Source organism: Puntigrus tetrazona, chromosome 19 (genome assembly GCF_018831695.1).
Source record: "Puntigrus tetrazona isolate hp1 chromosome 19, ASM1883169v1, whole genome shotgun sequence".
NCBI lineage: Eukaryota > Metazoa > Chordata > Actinopteri > Cypriniformes > Cyprinidae > Puntigrus > Puntigrus tetrazona.
In genome coordinates, this window is record NC_056717.1 from 7,019,018 (window position 1) to 7,041,719 (window position 22,702).

At 38.0% G+C, this 22,702-nt stretch overlaps 1 protein-coding gene across 2 annotated transcripts; it reads left to right on the top strand.

The window, feature by feature from the left end:
- Positions 1 to 14,565: 14,565 nt before the first annotated feature.
- Positions 14,566 to 19,109, top strand: irx4b (iroquois homeobox 4b). 2 transcript variants are annotated; one of them, XM_043217259.1, is made up of 5 exons: positions 14,566 to 15,142; positions 16,139 to 16,378; positions 16,505 to 16,617; positions 16,707 to 17,038; positions 17,594 to 19,109. In XM_043217259.1, exons 1-5 carry the CDS (start codon positions 15,098 to 15,100, stop codon positions 18,202 to 18,204), a joined length of 1,341 nt encoding a protein of 446 aa, XP_043073194.1. In that variant the 5' UTR covers positions 14,566 to 15,097; the 3' UTR covers positions 18,205 to 19,109. The 2 variants fall into 2 exon arrangements, with proteins under 2 accessions (XP_043073194.1, XP_043073196.1); XM_043217261.1 differs by having other exon boundaries at positions 14,567 to 15,142; positions 16,719 to 17,038.
- The last annotated feature ends 3,593 nt before the right edge of the window (positions 19,110 to 22,702 follow it).

The following is a 22,702-nucleotide window of genomic DNA, read 5'->3' on the forward strand; positions in this document are numbered from 1 at the left end:
TTGTTTATTTATTCAACAATTAACATATTTAATAATTAATACACTGATATTTGAATGAGTGATAATTGATATACAGTTATTTTCTTTGTTTGTTTTGAACGTCTATACATTTTTTGATGAAATAAAAAAAACAGTAATATACACTATATATATTTATTTGTTTGTTTGTTTGTTCATTTGTAGGCATATGCAGTTTGGTCCCACTTTATATTAGGTGGCCTTAACTACTACATACATTTAAATTAATAATTTGCTACGATGCACTTACTGTGTACATGCATGTTTTTACATTGTACTTATATTTAAAAAAACACCTATATGTAAATGCATCTGTAATAAATGTTTACACTCTTAACCCACTCGTATCTCACCTTAATAACATCAAATGTGTTTTGCGATACAATATAAACATAATAAGTACATTGTATTTATTTTTTGTTGTAAGTAGGGCCACCTAATACAAAATATGACCTAAATGTTGTGTTGTAATGAATTAATATACAAATGTACACTATATTTTTATTTATTTTTGTTTGTTTGTTTGTTTGTTTTGCAAGCCTATACAACATTTTTACTGAAATGAACAACCAATAATATATGTTATTTATTTATTTATTTATTTATTTGTAATTTTACAACTTCTTGTTGTTGTAATTAATTAATATACTTGTCATTAATATACACTATTTACGTATTTAATTTATTTAAAGGGCTGTAACATTTTATTGTCGAAATGAATGCTAAATTGCTATAACGTAGGTCAATGAGCCTAAAGCAAAATGGCAACCTCCATGATGCTCCGTAGTCCCAACTGGTAGATAAACCCAACTTCAGCCGTTCTTTTACATTTCGCCATTGTACAAACCAAGACAACACAATGTCCCCATTGAAGATAATGACTGCATTGACTTATTTAGAGTACACAGGATCCCCTTGATAGCCGTGTCAAAAAGAGGCCTGTAGTTGATTTATGACCCCAAAACATGGCCCCGGCCTCAGAGAAGGCTGATACAATTACCCCAATATGAGTCTTGTTACTTTCAGCCAAGTGTCATGCTTGAGACGGAGGCTCTGCGGAGTCTGTTGTCTGGCTGGGCTATTTAAACCAGCGTTTATTACTCCTCCTCTTATAAATCAGTGTAGACAGTCCTGCTGAGGCCGGAGAGATCTTGACTCGGTCCCACAGAGCGCTTTGATAAGGCTTCGGTTGTTGGTTTGTTTGCGTGACCCATCCATCTTTGCTGCGACACGCGGACCAATCAAGTCGCAACTAGGTGGCAAAGAAAGTAAAAATAAAACAAACAAAAGATTTACATTCAATGCTAACAAGGCTGGTGAGATCCTAATCCCCGTCCCATGTGCTTGAGTTTCTGCCTCCTTCTGGGGTTTCTCTGGCGGAGCTTTTCAGGCACAACATTCACTCTCCGGAGAGAGTTTACCACAGCTTTACTATAAACTTTCTATAACTCTACTTTAACAGAAAAGGTGCTTTCAAAAGGTACTAATATGTGCATTTAAGATACTAATGTGTAGCGTTACGTACAAGAGGTACGAAGATGCACCTCTTGTACATTATACCGCCCCAGTGACAGGCTTTGTAGAAACACTAACTGTACTGTTTGGCAGACATGTTGTTAATTCATGCCAAACTATACAATTAATAGTTCAGTGTCCAAATTCTTATTAAGTCATGTTTCAAGCTGTTATAAAATGCAAACACCTTCAAAGGTAATTCATATTAATGTGTCAAATAAAGCAGTCATAAACAGCCTACAGGTCTCTAGCATATAAACTATATGAATTTAATTAACACACACACACGCCCTTTGGTTTTTGTGGTTTATGAGGACTCACCTTAGGCATAAAGTTGTTGTTTTTTTTATCTTTTTTTACAGTTTTTTTTTTTATCCATATTTCCAAGTAAACTAGAAGACATCAAATATGTAGATTTGTAGAAATTATATTATCTTGTATAAAGAACTTTGTAAAAAATTAAGAAAATGTGCTATTTTTAATAATTTTATATTTTTGTTATATATATTAGTTGTCATTATTATTGTTATTATTATTATTATGTGACTAACTACATTTGTTAAACCATTTAATGATGATTTAAAATATGATTCTGCAATGTAAACATTTTATTATTTATATTATTTTTATTATATACATTATATGTAAAAAAAGCGGAAAATCAATAAAAATAAAAGAGTTGATTTTACTATCACTGAAGCCAAAGTACTTCATTAAATTGTTTAAAACACTGACTTTGAATTAAGTTTGTAATGTTTTACCCACTAATAATGTATGAGAATATATATATATATACTGAGGAACGATTTTAATTCTTTCCATTACATTTTTTTGAAAAGCTCTTTTAACAATAAATGTCATTCTTTGCAGGCCCCTGGCACATTTTCATTGTACAGTGCTTATCATGTAGCTGTTTAAAGTCATTAAAGTGGGAATAAAGTGGAAAAATAAATGTCTGTCGGACAGAAAGTGTTAAAGATTAATGTCCCTCCAGTTTGATGTGTCTGAAATGCAGTATGGATTTTTCCCTGAGGCTGCAGAAACTCCTCACCGTGTGGTAATTGCAATTGCATGAAACAAGGTTAGTTGTGACAAGTCAATGCTAGAGAGGACTTGGATGAATTCATTAGTGTGTGTGTGTGTGTGTTTGGGAGTAAGTGTTTGCATATGCATGTTTCATGCTTCAGGAGGTAAAAAGAAAATTAACCAGCGATTGACCTTCTGTGTCTTCCACTGTAGAAGATGAAGGCTTCTCATAATTACCAGGCTTTTACCTGCTGCATGTAAGTGTGTGCGCAAGACTATATATTTTTAAATGTGTGTTTTGGTGTGAATTTAAAGCACGGGAGGTGTTTGCGTGTGTATGTTATCATGTTGGCCAATAATACACCTCATTACCAGCTTGACTGCAAAATGATTACACTTGATAATGGGATACACACACACACACATATTATATTTTTCTCTCTCCGTCTCTCTCTCACACACACACAGTCTGGCGGGGGTCTCGGTAATGGAGTCATTATAGGCTTCAGTGGTTTGAGGACTTATCACAGGATACAGGAAGTCTGCTGGGAGAAAAAAATCAAATGAGTTCAACCAAGCGCACAAAAGACCATTTCATTAAGCTCTGCCCCTATCAGCAGAAGATGGGCGCACCCTCACGCCCCCCGCGCCGTACAGGAATAGGTCATTTATTAAAGGGAGACTAATGGGATTGTGCTTTAATGTAAACGGCACTCATCTGTTTGGGTTCGGTGTTTAAAGCAGCCATTATTCTGCTCATTACAAAGAGAGGGTGGGAGTTATCTGACGGCCGTCAGTGTGTCCGTCTGCCGTCACAAAGCTCGCTGACCACAAAGACTGTGATTATTCTTATGTGGCTGTCAGCATGTGTTCTGGACGTTCATCAGCCGTATTAATCAGCTGGAGTTACTGCTCATAAGTGTTTGTCTTTGTATACGGAGGCGATGGACAGGCTGATTTCTATTTGGCAGCAAAGTTATATGAAAAGACTAAACATCTGGCCATGTGTCTTGTACAAATTGTGACTTCTAATGAGACGATGTTGTTCCATCCGTCATGTAATTGTATTGAATGTGCACTTGTAGTGTACTTCAAATCTTAAAAGTATATAAAAGTGTATATATATATATATATATATATATATATATATATATATATATATATATATATATATATATATATATATACTAATGTAATATTTAAATACCTTACATAGAAGTTACTCTTTAGTTTCAGTCCTTGGTATAGTCTATTAATTATCTACATGTACTTACTATATGGTTAAGATTAGGATTAGGGTTTAATTTTTTGTTATTATAATAGTAAGTACGTGTAATAAGGATATATTAGTTCACAGTAAATACTCGGTTGTCTTAAGTGGATTAGAAAGTGCTGTTGTTTAGAGTTTTACGTTTAATATACATTTTAAATGAAGTATGTTAAATGCTATTTCAATAAGTGCACTTCTTAGTGCTTATTTTTCACAAGGGATCTCTTGTCAGATCGTCTAAAAATGGTGCTCCATTTAGTAAGTGCCCTTGTTTTTTCTTTCTTTTGTTTTTTTATTACAACAGTTTATAGAAAAAAAAACAAATTTCAGGGTTCGTACCAATAAACACAGTAAATGTTGACTTATTTTTACCATCTTTGAAGCAACTGAATTGGAATGCTCTCCATTTCTCAAATAATTATTTAGCGTTTCGCAAAATTGTGTTAGCATGTTGCTACGCTAAATACGTCAAATTCGAATTGTAATGACAACAGCAGAAATAAAGGTTGGTTAAAACGTTCATTTATTAGCCGAATTTCACATCATTTTTAAATAATTTTAATTTTGCACTTCTAATATTTCTTCTTCGTTGCATTGTACCGAACAGGATCTTACGCTGCCTTTCAGAGCAGGTTTTGCGTTTGGAGCACACACGTGATGCCTTAAAATGCGTCTTTCTCTAGGTTTTGGAGTGAAAGAGCGTCATTTGATCATCCTTTCATCCCTTCCCCAGTCAGTGCTTTATGTAATTGAGTCAAGTGGGCCATATTAACCCCGGCCAGCTTGCCACTGGCCCGGCCACCGGTCGCATAAACAGTTGGCGGGTGTCCTGTTTCTCTTTCACCTGATTCTCTGTGCGCCCTGGGCCTGGAACGGATAAAGAATCCTATAGATATCAGCTCATTCTCAGAGGAACGCTACTCTCGAATCATAGTGACCCTCCTGGGAATAGAGAGAAGTGGAGCGGTATTGACTGCTGCCTGTCTCTGAGGGAGGTCAATAGACAAACACCAGGTAATTTATCCACCCATCAATGACTCAGTGCTGCGTTAAAAAAAGGAAAAAGCACCGCAGAACGCAACCGCTGCAGCGAGGTTACAGGCCGTTTTCTTATCACAGGCTAACAGATGTATAACTGGGCGGTCTAAAAGCGATGCCGGGATCGAATGGTGTGCTGACAAGCTGTCCGCTAGTTGTGCAAATAATTTGAGAATCATTAGTGTCATGGGATACCCCATCAGTGAGGAGAAGGGTGACCAAATGGAGGCTGAAGCATTGAGAGTATGTGGGACGGATGTCTAGACTCTGGTGGTCTGTGTCTGGGGGGTCTTATGTCAGTGTGCTCTACAGCATCTGTAGTGTTACAGCACTTTAATGTGCCCGGGAAGTTCATCGCTATCTATTATAGGTTGACTGTGATTTAAATTAGTGAATGGGTCAGAAATTAGGCATGGGTCAAACTGTCCAAAGTGATTTGCGGAGGCCCAGCAGTGCTATCCTCAGCTATACTTGCCTGTTATATAACATTTCATAGATGATGAGTTTATTTGTAAATACCGATAACTCCCCTTTTTTTGTTGCTTGTGTTAGTTAACTTTTTTTCTTTAACTAATTGAAATAATTCCACTGCAGTTGAATTGAGATTAATTGGAATGTACAATGAAAAACATGATTTTTAAGCATTTTTCAAAATAGTTAATACACACACACACACACACACACACACACACACACACATATATATATATATATATATATATATATATATATATATATATATATATATATATATATATATATATATATATATATATGAGATCTATCTATATGATTACAGGTATATAGTTTAACTGTTGTTTAAATGTGCAGGTAATATGAAATGTGTTTTGATAAAAAAAGTGTTCTAAAATAAAATAAAGTAAAATTAAATCTTTATAGTTTTGGTTTAATTTCTTAGGATTTGAATTAAAGAGCACTTTTAAACAATGAATGGTTGATTTCATTTAAACTGACATAAATGGACGATACACTGTGTGTATTTATATAGTTAAAAACCATATGACCTCGAAAGACTTCTGATATATAAATGCTTTCTGACAACCCCACAGCATTTAATTTTTGTGCCAAAAACAACAAAAAACTAAAGATAATAATATTGCTGTATTGCACTGTAGTCACTGTGTGTGTGTGCTGAAGAGAGTGTGTGGTTCAGATGCTGATTACAGTAGATGTAGTCTATTAAAGGTCTATTGATCATACGCCATGCTACAATCACGCATTACTTTCTCAGTGTGGCTGCTTTCTCTTCTTCAGTCAGAAGTTGCATGTTTCTTTGCACGACCGAAGCGGTCATTACAAACAACTCGTGGCACCTCACACGCTCTTTCTTTTCGATTTAGTTTAATTAGATTGCACGGGTATACTAAAGCACACGTTATTACGCCAGAAATTCAACGCTGCACACTAAGTTCCCCACATTATGATATTGCATTAAAATTGCTCCTCTGTATCACGTCTGTCATATTTAGTCACTCAAAAATGACGCTCATTTGATAATAATACGATGAAATGTATAACCTTGTCAACCTATAATCACATTAATGACAGGAGGGTTAAACGGTGTCAATTATATTTATTTTCTGCACTCACAGTACTCAAATTGGCCAGACGGTGGCGCTTAAACTCAGCCTGTGATATTTTACTATTTCCACCTCTTCAGGTCCACAGCTCAAAGGGTGCTCACTCTTTTCTTGTGCTTAACAGTGAACTAGCTGCAGCTGTACTGCAAACGACATTTATTATATACAAGCGTCTTTTAAAAGAGACCGGGGCTGGCTTGCAGAGTTTTCATTTTTTGTAGAGTAGCTCAATAGACTAAAATTCAAAGAAAGATGATAGGTTTTGTAATTCTGCAAAATATATCACAGATAATGTGTATTTATGAGTTTTTGTTGTTGTTGTAATGTTTTAAATATTTTTGAAATATTTTACAATAGCTTTAACTACTTAGATAACTAGCAGTGGTATATTAATGTTTGTTCTGTCAGAAAAAAAGTAAAATGATCCACATCAACATTTTAAAATAATTAAGTATGAATATGAAGACCAAGTTCAGCCAACTCCGGTCTCCCCTAATATTATCCAAACCATGAACCGAACATGAACCACTGCTATTTTGAACCTAAAAAGAAATTGTTGCTATATGGTTTTTGGACTGGCTAAAAGATAAAGCAATACAGAGAAGGCGAGAGAGAGAGAGAGAGAGAGTGAACGCGGGACAGACTTTAGATAGTAAAAGAGGCTAAAACGTTTTTCAGCTAACATTGGTCCCAGTGGAGGATGGATTGACTGTGGGTGAATAATACATGGCTGGTGAGGGAGTAATGAAGTGGAAGTGATGGGGAGGAATACGCTGCTCTCAGTGGGATGGGGAAATGCATACTTTAAAGAGCTCTCGCTCTCTCTGTGGCACTGGCCTGGAAAACAAGCCAAGCAGACGCACATACTCTTCCCACAGCCGTTCCTCTGGAGCTCCACACAGCTGTCCGGACTGGGTTTGTAACTTCACTCAGACATTCGCTGCTTCTCCATCAGGCTTGATGCTGCTGCGCTGGTCTTCAGCGTTTAGTGAGCATCGCCTTGACACTGAGCTCATAATGAAACTAAACAACTATGATAGACTGACAAATACATATATAGATTTAGACATGCAGCATATCTCTGTTAAGTGCACTTGAGTACATTGCCAGGTCAGCTGGTAGGTTTTACCTCAGATCAATGCATTTAACGCTTTCTGGCTGACATTTTGGAGACTTCTTTGTAATATATGATATATATATATATATATATATATATATATATATATATATATATATATATATATATATATATATATAAGTAGGACTATATAGTATTGAATGACTATGTGATTATGTGTGTCCATTGAATTCCAAAATCAACCACATTAACACCATGTACACCAAATGAAATCTACAAGAAAGTGATCTACGTTCTCTGCATACAGTCTCCAGATCCCCTCTAGAGAAAACTAAAAGCTTTTTCCATACTTTTCCCTTGTTGAGCTCTTGGATACTCCATATTAGACTTCCTGTAGAGGAAACAACATGATTCCATGTTGATTTAGACAATAATTGTATATTAATAGTAGAGTCAGTTGTGATCTTTAGGTTCCTTGTAGGCCCCTAAAGCCATTCTTGTACCTTTTAGAGCTATTCCATGAATTGGAAACTCATGACCTGATCATTCAGATTCTCTGGAGGGGAACAATTATATGTATATATACACTACTATATTGACAAAGGTATTCACTCACCCATCCAAATAATCAGAATCAGGTATTCCAATCACTTCCATGGCCACAGGTGTATAAAATCAAGCACCTAGGCATGCAGACTGTTTTTACAAACAGGAACTTACTCTCAGGAGTTCAGTAAATTCCAGCACTGAACTTTGATAGGATGCCACCTGTGCAACAAATACATTTTCCTCAGTCAACTGTCAGCTGTATTATAAGAACGTGGAAGCGTTTGGGAATGACAGCAACTCAGCCACGAAGTGGTAGTCCACGTAAACTGACGGAGCAGGGTCAGAGGACACTGAGGCGCATAGTGCAGAGAGTTCGCCAACTTTCTGCCAATTGCTGAGTCAATTACTACAGACCTCCAAACTTCATGTGGCTTTCAGATTAGCTCAAGAACAGTGCGCAGAGAGCTTCATGGAATAGGTTTTCGTGGCTGAGCAGCTGCATCCAAGCCATACATCACCTACATCAATGCAAAGCGTTGGATGCAGTGGAGTAAAGCACGCCGCCACCGGACTCTACAGCAGTGGAGATGCATTCTCTGAAGTGACGAATCACGCTTCTCCATCTGGCAATCTGATGGACGAGTCTGGGCTTGGCGGTTGCCAGGTGAATGGTACTTGTCTGATTGCATTGTGCACAAAGCCAGGACCATAAAGACATGGATGAAAGAGTTTGGTGTGGATGAACCTGACTGGCCTGCACAGAGTCCTGACTTCAACCCGATAGAACACCTTTGGGATGAATTATAATGGAAACTGAGAGCCAGGCCTTCTCATCCAACAGCAGTGTGTGACCTCACAAATTCACTTCTGGAAGAATGGTCAAAAATGGTCTAAACCTTGTGGACAGTCTTCTCAGAAGAGTTGAAGCTGTTTTAGCTGCAAAGGGTGGACTGACGTCATATTGAACCCTATTGATTAGGAATGGGATGTCACTTAATTCATGTGCGTGTCAAGGCGGGTGAGTGAATACTTTTGGTAATATAATGTGTGTATATATGTCTAGAGAGCGAATTTCAAATCACATGCGCCAATATTTTATTCATACTTTATACTTGAGAAAAGTTACAATTTCAAATTTGATGCTTATACAGGTCTCAATAATTTGAACGGGCATGTTTACCGTGGTGTAACATCTGATCTTCTTTTCAAACATTTTTCAGATATCTGGGTATTGAGGTTTTCCCTTTTTAGGGTCCTGTTCTTGGTCCCATTCTTGGCAGCTGCTGAAGAGTTTGTGGTCATTTTTGAAATATTTTTTTGTTTAATGATCCACCAAATGTTGCAGGCAGGTCAATTCAGCAACAAGCTCTTCTGCTACATAGCCATGTTGTAATTTTACATTGTCCTGCTGAAATTCACAAAGCCTTCCCTCAAAATAGACGTCATCTAGAGAGGAGCATATATTTCTTTAAAATCATATATTTCTTTCTTCAGTATTCATAGTGCCCTCCAAAACGTGCAAACTGCATAGCATTTGCACTTATAATCCCCCATACCATCAGAGAACTGAATGTTGATAATACACTGTAAAGGTCTCTCTCCTCTTTAGCCCAGAGGACACAGTGTCTGTGATTTTCAACATGAATGTCAAATTTGCACTTGTCTGACCGTAGAAAACTTTTCCATAGTCCATTTTAAATTAATCAATCACTTTTATTTATATAGCGCTTTTCAACAATACAGATTTTGCCAAAGCACTGGACAGTATCAAATAGGAGAATAGATTAATAGTAATGTCTAATGACGAGATTAAACACTTAATTTTTTTATTAAATGCAGAGACGATCTGTGTAATCAAATCGACGACAATCGCACAACTAAGCAAGCCAGAGGTGGCAGTGGCAAGAAACTAAAATCCCATCTATTACAGAATGGAGAAGAAAAAAAACATTGGGAAAAAACAGACTCATTTGGGGGCCATTTCTCCTCTGGCCGGATGACCAGCACTCTCATATAGTTATTCTGGTCTCCGATGAAGGTTATCTCTTGGTGCTGATTCACCATCAGAGCTGGATATGAACTGAGAAACAGAATGAGAAAGAAATAGGTATATATTAGCGTAGATGCCATTCTTTTTACGATGTAATGAGTATATTGTGTGTTATGGGAGTGTTCCTTGTTCCGGCTAATCTAATTAAAGCAGCCTAACAATCCAAGTGTTTTACGTGTAAGTTAAAGAGATGAGTCTTTAATTTAGACTTAAACTGACAGAGTGTGTCTGCCCCCCCAACAGTGTTAGGGAGATTGTTTAAGAGTATGGGTGAAAAATAGGCAGTTGATTTTGATATTCTATGTATTCTCCTCATTTACTGCTACAAACTGATGGTGGTCAGATAAGTACGATTTGAACCACGGCACTTCCACTAATGCCAACACAGTTTTCTAGTCTATTTAAGAGAATGTTGTGGTTGATAGTGTTGAACGCTGCGAGATCCAATAGCACTAATAAAGAGATACAACCACGATCAGATGACAGAAGCAGGTCATTTGTAACTCTAATCTGATCAGTCTCATTACTATGACACGGTCTAAATCCTGACTGGAAATCCTCACAGATACCGTTTTTCTCTAAGAAGGAATATAATTGTGAAAATACTACCTTTTCTAGTTGAAGGTTTTGGAGACATATAATGACAATGATAAATTTAATAATAACCAAAAGAGGATTCATGATTTCTGGAAGCAGCTCTTTTAGTAGCTTAGGTGGAATAGGGTCTAACATGCATGTTGTTAGTTTAGATTTGTTTATAGAGTTTATACAGTTCTTCCTGTAGAATTGTTTCTCAGGGGATCTATAGTGCACTGATGCAATACTGTAGCTGACATCTCTGATAGTATCGATCTTGGAAGTAAAGTAGCTCATAAAGTCATTACTGCTGTGATCTTGGTGAATGTCAGCTCCTGTTGATAAATACCAGCATTATGTTTTTTCTTCTTCTTTTTAATGCTTTTCTGCAAGATAGGGTACTTTTGTGCCGGTATACAAAATACCTATAGTTTTGTTTTTCTCCAGCTGCACTTCATTTTCCAGGCTACTCTCTTTAGGGTGCGAGTGTGCTCATTATACACCGGAGTCGGATTGTTTTCTTTCAATTTTCTTAAGCGTAAAGGAGAAACTGTTTCTAGAGTGCTTAAAAAGAGATAGAGTGCATAGTATCTGTTACATCATTACGTTTTTCTGCACTATTGGATGTGCTAAGGAATTGAGATAGAGAGAGAGAGAGAGAGACATTTAGGACGAACTGATTTAGTAAAATGAATCTTTTCAGTGCTATATAATATACAGAGCTGTGTATGATGAACTAACTAAAATGAATTGAACTTTCCAGACGTTCCAGTCCTACATAACAAAAAGAGACAAATTTATGATTCAAAATGAAACAGACTTTCCGGCTCTGGATATGAGAGAGAGCCTTTTAGGGCTACATAATATACAGAGCTGATTCTGTAAAATTAATTTACACATAAGCTTAAACAGCGTAAACAGTAGCGTTAAGTAAAGTTGTTATTTTTTGTTTTTGGAATGACGCGAGGGTGAGTAATTTGAATCTTTTGAGTGAACTGTCCCTTTAACTAAGAAGTTTAGAAATGCAAAAGTCCTCCGTTGATCTCAAAAAATACCTCTTAGATGTTCCAGCACTCGCAGCTCAAGGTTTTCAATTGCTTAGACCCCAGCAATAAGTTGAGTTTTTCCCTGCTTGTGTCTGTCAGAGAGGGTTCCTGTGTAGAGAGGGAATGAAGTGTCAGAGATCACTTGACAGTGGTCCCCAAGGTGCAGCTCTTCAGGGCTAAAGTGTGTGAGAAGAGAGTCAACTCCCACTCCATTTCCTGTCCTCCCCCTCCATGCCTCCATTTTCTGCCTGGATGAACCAATAGTCTGCCTGAGAGCATGCAGCAGGTCCCACCTGGACCATCCGGACCAAAAAAAGCACAAGAGCGAGCAGGACAGAGATAGAGAAGGGAAAGAGGAAAGGATTCGGAAACTGCTAAGTGTTCTAAAAAACTGAGAGATGGAAAGGAAGTGGCCGGAGGTGGAAGGTCAATCGTATGGAGATTCATACCTTTCTTGTTTTGAAGGTAAGTCAGTTTTAGACAGAAGAGCCCCACTGTCACCGTCCCTGGAGACTGAAGAAAGAGCGTTCACTCACATGAATGACATTTAATTTGTTTCGTGAAAAGAGTGCTCATATATTGAACAAGCACTGTTGTCTGTGTCGAGAGTTTGGAATGGAAATAAAGCTTTTGCTCATGTGCTGCTTCTCCGGTCCAACAAAAAAACCTGTCAGTCAAAGGACTGGCAATTTGTATTTGCCTGTAACAGTGAATGATGGTCTCTTCATCTATGTAAACACATCCGTTTCCACACATTCATCTTCCACTGCCTCAATCACCGAGACAAACATTTCAGTAGATTATGATGTAACTCTATCAAGCAGCTGTCCGTCCGGGAGCTCAGTTTAAACGCCTGCAGTGCTTGGACGTCCCACAGTCCACTGGTTTTTATTCTGATCTACATCAGACCGGGACATCAGAGAGATCCAAACATGTTTTGTCAATGCACCGTCCTTCTTGCGTATTAACACTTTTGATTGTGGAACATGAAGATTTTCTTGGAAGCTCGAGGTATATTTGAAGTAAATATCTCAGATACACAAATATAGTAATATATTGTTTAATATGAGCTCGTATTATCAGTAAAAAACATATTTTTTATGTTTAGTTGTTGCTTGTTTTGACTTGGGTTGGAATGCTTTCTTTCTTTCTTTCTTTCTTTCTTTCACCCATTATTGAGAAGAAAGGCAACATAAAATAAATGAAAATTGAGTCACGATCATGTAATAAACTGGTTCACTGGATGCAGAAACAAATAAGTTGTCGTGACATTTTTTACATGGATGCTGCACCGCAATATTGTAATCAAATGCGTTACATGTGCTCTGAGTCCGAATGATAAATTAGGCTGCTACGGTACTTTCAAACTGGGGATGTCTATCAGTGTTTCAATCTCCAACGAAAGGATTTCTGGACCGCAGGAACGAAGTGTTAAGTAAATGCACTGAAGTACCCTCATGCATTATATATACTAAATGAACTCTGGCAGGCCAAACCTCTCAGCCACAATAAAGATAGAGTCCAGAGACGAGTGAGGGATACATTTAAGGTACTGTTTGTGATAAAGGATTGATTGATGTCCAAAAAAAAAAATATATATATATATACAGGTACTCTTCTGCAACTGTGTCACTTTTTGATTTGTCCTTAAAAAGACCCAAAGAGAACAAACGCCTCCCTAAGAAGAGACCTCCACCAAACTGCCCAATAAGGACAGTTTAGTTATTGTTGTTTTTGTCCGGTTGATTCAGTCAGAATTAACCTTTTTAAGGTTACCAGACAAAGCGTGTTTTACGCCGTTCATTTTACAGTGTCCTTGTTATACAAGTTATTTATGTTCTCCCTGTGTCAATGTGGGTTTACGCCGGGTACTCCAGTTTCCTCCCACAGCCCAAAGACATGCTGGTTAGGTGAACTGAACATAAATCGCCCCCCGTGTGTGTAATAGACTTGTGTATGGATTGACTTGTGTATGGATTAACTGGTTCTTGCCATGAATACAGCCATATGCTGGAAAGGCATTAAGAAGACAACAAACAAACATGTACTTGCCATAATATTAACAGTAAATAAGGCATAATTAGATGCAATGACCTCAAACTAAACTCTAATCTTAAGTATGTTGTTCATTGCTATTACTCAATAACTAATCACTGTAACAAGGACACCTTAAAATAAAGTGTTGTTCTCATCCATATATTCAATGGAAGTCAACTTTAACTAAAGAACACGTAAAATGTAGCAACACCGCTTTGAAATGGAAGATAAATGTTCTCCTCAATTGTTATTATGACTTTTTTTTTCTTGGAGGTTTTTTTTTTCAGACAGGGACACATCTGGTTTTGAGAGAACTTCCTTTCAGGATGACTCATTTGCTATTAAAAGTAAGTAAATAAATAAATAAATAACAAGCACGTCTCACTGCCTTTAAATGTTTCCTCACATTTTCACTGTAAAGCCTAGTTCATTTATTCTTTTAATTTTCATTTATTTATTCTACATCCACAGCATAACTTGTAATTACTAAGTCCTATTTACACTGGCCGTGCTATTGCCTTGACTTTTTTGATAGATATCGATCTAAGGCTGTGATTTATTTATTTATATATATATATATATATATATATATATATATATATATATATATATATATATATATATATATATATATATATATTATTTTTTTTTTTTTTTTTTTTTTTTTAGCTATAATTCAAGAGATTTTTTTTTAACAAATTCAGTTTTATTTAATGCCACAAAACTGTTTGATAACTACACCGAAAGGCAATTATGGTAATGGTTCCTGGGCGGTCATCAATCATGCGGGATCGAGCTGTCTGTGCTCCGGAGTCAGACGCGTGATTGGCTGCTGGCGGGCAGGGAGCCCGAACACGTCCTCATTAATGCGCGCGAGACCCCGCGGGCTCCTCGGGAGGACGCGAGCGCATCGTTTGACTCCGAAGTTACGCCGCGGCTGCGGGAAAGTGTTCCGCCGTGTGAACAACAACTTTTGCGTGATTCTCGACAGCACGCGTTTGTTACCCGGACCTTTAAAATCTGTCGCCGTGACGTCAGCGTCACCGGCGTTTAAAACGGCGTGCGACCGAGCCAACGTTTGTTATGGGTTTTTTTTAACTTCAACTACGGCGCTGCACCGCGCTGAACCTGGGTCGCGCTGCACTTTTTTTTCGCCCCCGTTTGCATTGCTGGTTTGTACAAGGCGCAAACCGAAACCAGAACGAGACGCTTATCTCCGGTTAATGGGAGATTTTGGTGATGAACTGATGACCCGAAGCGGGACTGCAGCTTCCTCTGGGCTGGACACTCATCATGTCATTTACACAGTTTGGCTATTCCTATCCCGCAGCATCACAGGTAACTCTTTTGAACGCTTGCGCACTTTGCAATGCCAGATGTTAATATGTTTAATTGTGAACGGTCTAGCCTGTATCAAGCGAGTGATTCTTCAAATAAAGGAGGTGTTCTGACCTGGTGGCTTTTAAGAAATCGTTTAATATGTTGTCACGAAGAGTACAATAGCCGTACGTTTTTGTGCTGTCTTTTTAGTTGCTTATAAAATACTTTTGTTGAAAGGTTGTAGCCCGCCAGAACAGATCTGTTTTGGACTTGTCTTTCACTGTTAACTTCACCTTTATAACGAGTGCATTAATAATAAGTGTTAAAATCAGGAAGATTCAGAAAAAAAAACTTTCATATATGAATTGTATAGTTTTATAATTTAGATTTTTTTTTTTTAATTTTTATTATTTTGAAAGATGATTGCCACCACATCAAGCATTAAAAAAAAAAGATTTTGGTACTTATATATATATATATATATATATATATATATTTATATATATACATACAGCAGAATGGCAGATTTGAAGACCGTAAATGTTACTTAATTTACTTTTTTTTTCTTTAATCATTTTAAAAGTACTTGTAATAAATCATGGCTAGCTAACATGTTAACTTGGCTATTCTACAGTTAAAAACAGTTAAAAATGCCGTTACTTTCTGATCCTTACCCTGAATATTGAACGTTGAATTCCTTTCACATTATTGCAAAATTGACATCAAGGCCACGATCAAATTTTTATTCCATGATTTGCGATAAATGATTGAAAAAAAATGTATATTACAGACGTGTCTCAATAAGTCAAACCTGTCTCTTTTGAAGAATCTTGTACTCTGTAACATCAAACCAAAATTTATTTTTTTTGTTGCAAACTTTATACTTATAACCATGAATGGGGATAGCACCGCAAACAAATGCTCTTTTAACTAATTTTAAGTCAATAATAGTGTAAATGCAGAAATGGCTGTGCACGCTGTTTTGATAAAGCCTCTTTGTCTTTTCTTTGGCAGCTTTTAATGTCTTCTAACGCTCTGAGCTCCTGCTATGAGTCTAGTAGCTCACTGCTGGACTCTGGAGTGGCAGCTTCTCCTCAAAACTCTCTTTATTGTCCGGTATATGAAAGTAGGCTTGTGGCCTCCAGCCGGCATGACCTGATCCCTACTGCTGTCTATGGCAACTCCTGCTCAAAGAGTCACAGTTACGATACCTGCAGCACTTATGTGCCAGATTCAACCTCATACTATCCACTGGTATGCCTTTCATTGGTCTTTTTCGATAAAAAGTGTGATATTTCATAGGGGTGAACATTACCCATGCTGTCCAGAAAGTGGATTACCACTAAGCTCTTTTGTGATACGTTTAATTTTTATGCTTAGGGTAAACTCGGTGAGAAAGATGGAGTGGGAACAGGACATTCAAGAGTCACCCAAAGCTCAACATACTACCCTTACGACTACCCAATTGGACAGTACCAGTATGACAGATATGGGTAAGTATTAACAACCCCTTTTTGTTATTTTGGTTGCACCAATGGGATATGTTCACTAGCAATTCTGCATCCGACTTTTAATCAAACAGACGTGTTTTTAGGTATGGATCTGTAGATGTGGGCACGAGAAGAAAAAATGCCACCAGAGAGACCACCAGCACACTGAAAGCGTGGCTGCAGGAGCATAAGAAGAACCCGTATCCCACCAAGGGCGAGAAGATCATGCTGGCCATCATCACTAAGATGACCCTCACGCAGGTGTCCACCTGGTTCGCCAACGCGCGCCGGAGACTCAAGAAGGAAAACAAGATGACTTGGTCACCGCGCAACAAGACCTCAGATGAGAAAGAGTGTGACGATGACCAAGAAGATCTGGATGAGTTGCACGGGGAGCCGATAAAAACCGAGCAAGAATTCAACGGTTTGTTGAAAGCTTTTTGATGTTACTCTTGGTTTGAAATGCAGACAGGCTATAGAGTTACACAGAATATAAGCAAATTATTAATCGATCCCACTTCCATCACAGTTTGACATTTTAGGCCCGTTCACACCAAGAACGTTAACTTTTTTTTAATGCTATATTATCGACAAATAGCCAGAGCATAGGCCTAACACGAGAACGCGTCACAGGAGTCAACATTATGCCTACAACGAAGAAAACACAAAGGAAAGAATGCTAACAATAAAGACGACAACTATATTAAGTATAATTAACTCTATTAAACTATATAAGCACACTGTCTGCTGCTTTAAACGCTCGAGCGCTTCAATGTAGAACGGATTCTGTGATTGGCTCTCTGGGTTTAATTATTGATCGGCTGAAAAATAAAGTTCCTCGTCGCGTCGTGAATCGTGAACTTCCCTGTTCTGATTCTGAAAACGGTGTAGCTGTAACGTTGCAGCTGCAGTGCTTTGTGTGAGCGAACTTTTAACGTTATGCATGTTTTCGCATTCTGTTTAAATGTTCGTTTCAAAGCTCCAGACAACCACGGGAAGGATGATGCGGATCAACTTCACAGCGATCTGGAAGATTTCGATCTAGTGGAGTCGGATGGCTCGGAGTGCGAGTCGAAGCCATCCTTCGTCGCTCGCGTCCGTTCAGAGACCAGCGCGTGTCCAGATAACCGGTTTGAAGAGGCGTTCCACGAATCCGTCACCGAGCTCCCGACAGATGTCCGCGAATTTAACGAAGACCGATTAAGACTTGCCGCTGAAGACAACCAGACAGCGAAGTTCTACCTTCAACAAGGCCAAAAGACCATTGGGATCAAGCCAAAAATCTGGTCGCTTGCGCAGACTGCTACGTCGCTAAACCAAGCCGATTACTCATCGTGCATGCATAAAGGAACTTCGTGCTCTTCCTCAAACTGTGACTCAGACACAGACGTAACAAAGAGGAAACAAGAGTCTCCAGTGGCCACTCTTAGAAACTGGGTTGACGGTGTGTTTCACGATCCTTTATTCAGGCACACCGACTTAAACCAAACGTTCAGCAGCTCCACAGAATTATGGACCGAAGGCATTTCCTCGCAGAATAACTACCATAAACACTCAGGACCTATTACTGCTTCTCAACATACTTCATAACTGTGACACTGTTTTTTTTGTTTGTTTTTTTTCTCTCTCCATACTTTCTGGTTGCACCAAACCGAATAGTTAAGCCATCACAAAAGCGACACACTAGGTTTACTTATTTATTAGTTTCATTCTGTAAGCTGATGTCATATAAGACCTCCTGAAAGTCCGATGAACTTTTATATTTAGAGCGTACCAACACATCAACGTAGATTTAGGAAGATTGGCACCTTTTCACTTAAGAAAAAAAAACCCTGATTCTGTGTGTTAAAGAAAGTGATCACTGCTGTATGATAGCACGGTACACAGATTCCCCCAGTCTGAAATCTCAGCTGCTGATCTCACATCCTCAGAAATAAAGAGTTAATTTGATGGAAAAACCCAATGTTCGCTGTCCGTGGTGCTGAAACTCTCCCATAAGCAAGTTGGCCACCAGAGGTTTTTTTATTTGGTTGCATTTATTGTTGAAAAGACGTTTTTTTTCTCCCGGTGGAATCACACAACATGATTTTACATACATCAATACCTTGAACCCTTCCACGCAAATGTATAGTCATGATCACTCAGCCGTGACAAATATAAATACTCAAGGGGTCTTGCTGTTAAACTGTTAACTCAACCTTACTCCTAAAAGTCGTAGTCAGTGAAGCGTTGTTTTTTCATTAAGTGACTGATATGGCAAGCTGTTTTAATATTTATCCCTTACTAACTTAAAACGATTGTTTGTTTGTTTTTCTGTCGTTACTATAGTATTATTGTTGTTATTAGTATTTTTAAAAACTAGTAGGTTATCAAATAGTGACTAGTATTTTTTGGTCACATATATGAGATTTATAGTTACAAGCTACTTTTTTTCATCACACTAGTTACATTAATTTTAATAGTTTTTTTTTCACTGACAAGACAGAATTTCACATTTATAGTTTAAGCAATCTTGTCAGTAAGATGTCACTAATTTAATAAAATAATGAAAATTCAATGAGTACTAAAATAAAAATGTAATGGACACTATATGTTTGCATACTAAAGAATGAGTATAACATTTTTAAGGAATAGCTACTAACAAAAGTGGAATAGGTACTAGAAACACGCACGCATTTTACAAGGTGAAGGGATTCATCTCACTCTTACAAACGTAAACCTAACCCCGCTTCTAACCATAAAAATCACTCAAATCGTACAAGTGAGGTTGTACCAATTCGTACAAATTAGCCACCTAGTACAAATTGGTCTACAGCTGGAATGCATTAGCAGGAAGTGAGTAGATGAAATCTGATCCACAAATCCTCACTTCAAATTGGAATAAATATTATCATTAATGATTAGTTACTAGTGTAAGATACAGCCATTGGATTAGTAATTAAAATGATTTGTAGCAGCAAAAACATATCGGTTAACGGATAAAATGGCTTGCCATCGTGCCAGCGAGGAATCGGTGTCGTTTAGAGCCACGTGAGACCTGAGCCAACTCAGCCTTTCCTAACTTTTTCTTTTTTGGAAAAAAAAAACAAGCAAGAAGAAAGACAAATTGCGTTTGACAGTCTAATCGTAACCCCCGGTGAGAGAAGTGAAGTAACTTATGATTTAACAAATCCTGAATGAAGTAGACAGATTGGCCCCTCGCTCTTTTATCTCGGATCATTTGAAATCCCCGTGGTCCAGATAAGTGGCACAGACATCGATGTCACCCCATCATTAAATGTATCCGGGAGAATTTTATTCTGTGGGAAAAATAGTCTCGAGTCAGTTCATCAAGACAGAATATGTACAGGTATAAAATGTTTGCAGAAACTCATAAAACATTTGTTCTCGTTAATGGCATATCTTGTATTTTTAACGAGTTTATTCGAGCTAAAACAACCATCAGCGCATATTCCGCATAACTGAAATAGCGTAAAAGTTTCGGCTGTTGTTTGTAAATTGCGCTCTTGAAGATTGCCTCGTTATTTTTATTTTTTTGTTCACTCTTACCAGTTTGAAGCTCGGGATGAAGACGATAAAGTATTCATTAGAACAGAGGAGAAACCTGCCACAACCTTGTATGGGATTAACGATTTTAAACTGAATTATTCAGAACGAATTCATCCGAGAATTCCTTTCTTTTTCGGCTTTATAAATAACTTACATTCAAGGTAATAAATAATGACATCCAGTCGTTCAGTGAAGAAACTTGCTGCACAGCACAGAAATGGGAAATCCCATTTTCGTTTTTACAGTTAAAAGACAATTCAATTAGTCTGCTGGAGAGATATTAAGATTTTTATTTAAGAATGTGTTAACTACTTAACCCCCCAGCGATTGTACTTGTTTAATATTCCCAACCCAATCAAAGTAATCTTTTCTAAAGAAATAGAATGCTATATTACACTTTTGAGGGCAAATGAAAACCTTAAACTTAATATAAGTCAATATAAGTTAAACTCCCCGATTTGTTGAGATTTTGTGTTAAACAGGAGATCAAGTCCAACACAAGCATTGCAGGCTGTACACATCATGGTGCCAGAGGTCTGCAGAAGCACCCAATCAGAAGAACGGCTTTTTTAGTGTTTGTCTCAAAGCCAAAAAGCAAAAGAACAACATAACCGTGCTGAGACGTTTTCTAAAAGTTAATAAAACAATTTTTTTTTTTACATTTGGTGGACTTCAGTCCAAAATCTTAGGTACGCACACACTTAAGTTCTGTTGAACCAATAGTTGGAAAAATCTGTTCTTGCTTTGAGAAACATGACACGGTCTCTTGAGTAAAGGTCATGACTCTGGTACATGGGCCAGAAGGAAATTAGCGCAGACAATTAGGTGAAGTTAGCGGCCATATCATGGAGCACTACAGTTTCTTTTTGACAGTTTGGAAGAGTAGACTAATTATAAAGAGAAGCAGCCAATCCGTTCGTAGGGGAAGACAATTCGGTAAATTGCATGAAATAATCCTAAAATATCCTAAAGGCCAGTTCGCAACAAGAACTAGAACTAGAGCCCACGCCAACATTCAGCTCAAGGCTGATTTGAACTTTCGCGCGCTTTGAAGTGGAACCTGATTGGCTGTTTCCTCGCTGGAAACCACAACGTTCTCAAATTAAAATTTGATCAAACAAAGCACGATTTGCATCGAGGGTTTAAATGGAATAAAAGAACAGTTCTGTTGCCGTGGAAAGAAATGGCGATCGCGCTGAAATGTCAAACAGTGTTGCGGAGCAATTTAAACCGTGAAAGGCGACGTTTCCCGAGAACCTGCAACATCCTTCTGTATCTCTACTGGCTCCATTTTAGCCTCATGAATAATAGAGAGCACTTTCCTATGCAGCACAATTCATGCTCAGTTTCACTTCAAGATTTTGCTCAGAGCAATGTTTAAACTAGCCAACCACCTGCAATTTAGACGCCTCCTGATAAAGAGGAAAATCCACAGCCCTTAACAATGAAGCCTTCCCCTTACCTATCACACATATTGGACAGGACACCGCGCAGATGAGGGTTAATTGGCATCACGCTGTCTCTTGCCTTCTGTCACCAGCCCCAATTATAGCAGCATGGCTGCCTTTCTCTCAACCTGAGGGGCCTCCAGCCGGAAAACTCAGTTCCACTGCATGCACCACTAGAGACCGGGCTTCCTCCACACTGCCACAAGGCCAATTTGGCATGGCTGCGCCGGCAGAGAATACTCTTGATGAAATATATATATGATCTTCCTCAAACATGTATTGTTCCGCACTAGTGTTTCTTATCAGACTAAATCCCCCTTGACATTCTCCAAACTTAGCAGGAACGAGACAGGAACGCAGCTCACCAGTGCTTAAAGATGCAGGTTGCTCTGTTCTTTTACCCTTCGCTCCTTTTAATGTCATCCTGCCTAGAAGTGCTTCAGAAACATCGCCGAAAGTAAAACGAACACTGTAGGTTATCTATACCACGGAGTCAGTCGGAGCAGGAAAATGTCAATTTGTGTAAGCGAGCCTGTGAGCTGACCGGTCTTAGAAGGTCTTCTTTCAGAGCAAGAGGACCAGAGTTTCTGATTATACACGAGACATGTCAGATCATTTAGGGCACATATGCGTTACTTTCTGTCAAGGTATTGCACATATGTCCTCACATATAATCTGACCGAACAGGAACTGAAAGAACCTTTTGTAGAATTGCATGCTAAGATAAAAAGTATCGTAATATCTGTCTTCCGAAAGGTTGTCTTTTCTGCAAAAAAAAAAGGTGGTTTTAACCGTTTGTGCAGCCCGGCCAGCTAAAAAAGTGGCCAACATCCTCTAAAACCAATCTGCAAACCAGCAAAAAATGTTTTTTCTTCTTCCTGTAGGTATACATGTTATAAAACTTCCTTTTCAAAGTGCTTACGAATACACACACACATATATATTGACCCATACTCTGCATTTAACTCTCCTCCAAGTGCACACACCCACAGTGGAGCGAGCAACTGGAGGTTTGGTGCATTGCACAAATCCTGGTATTGAAGATGTAGATTCACAACCCCCACCTTCAGTCCCTGCCCTTATGAGAACTG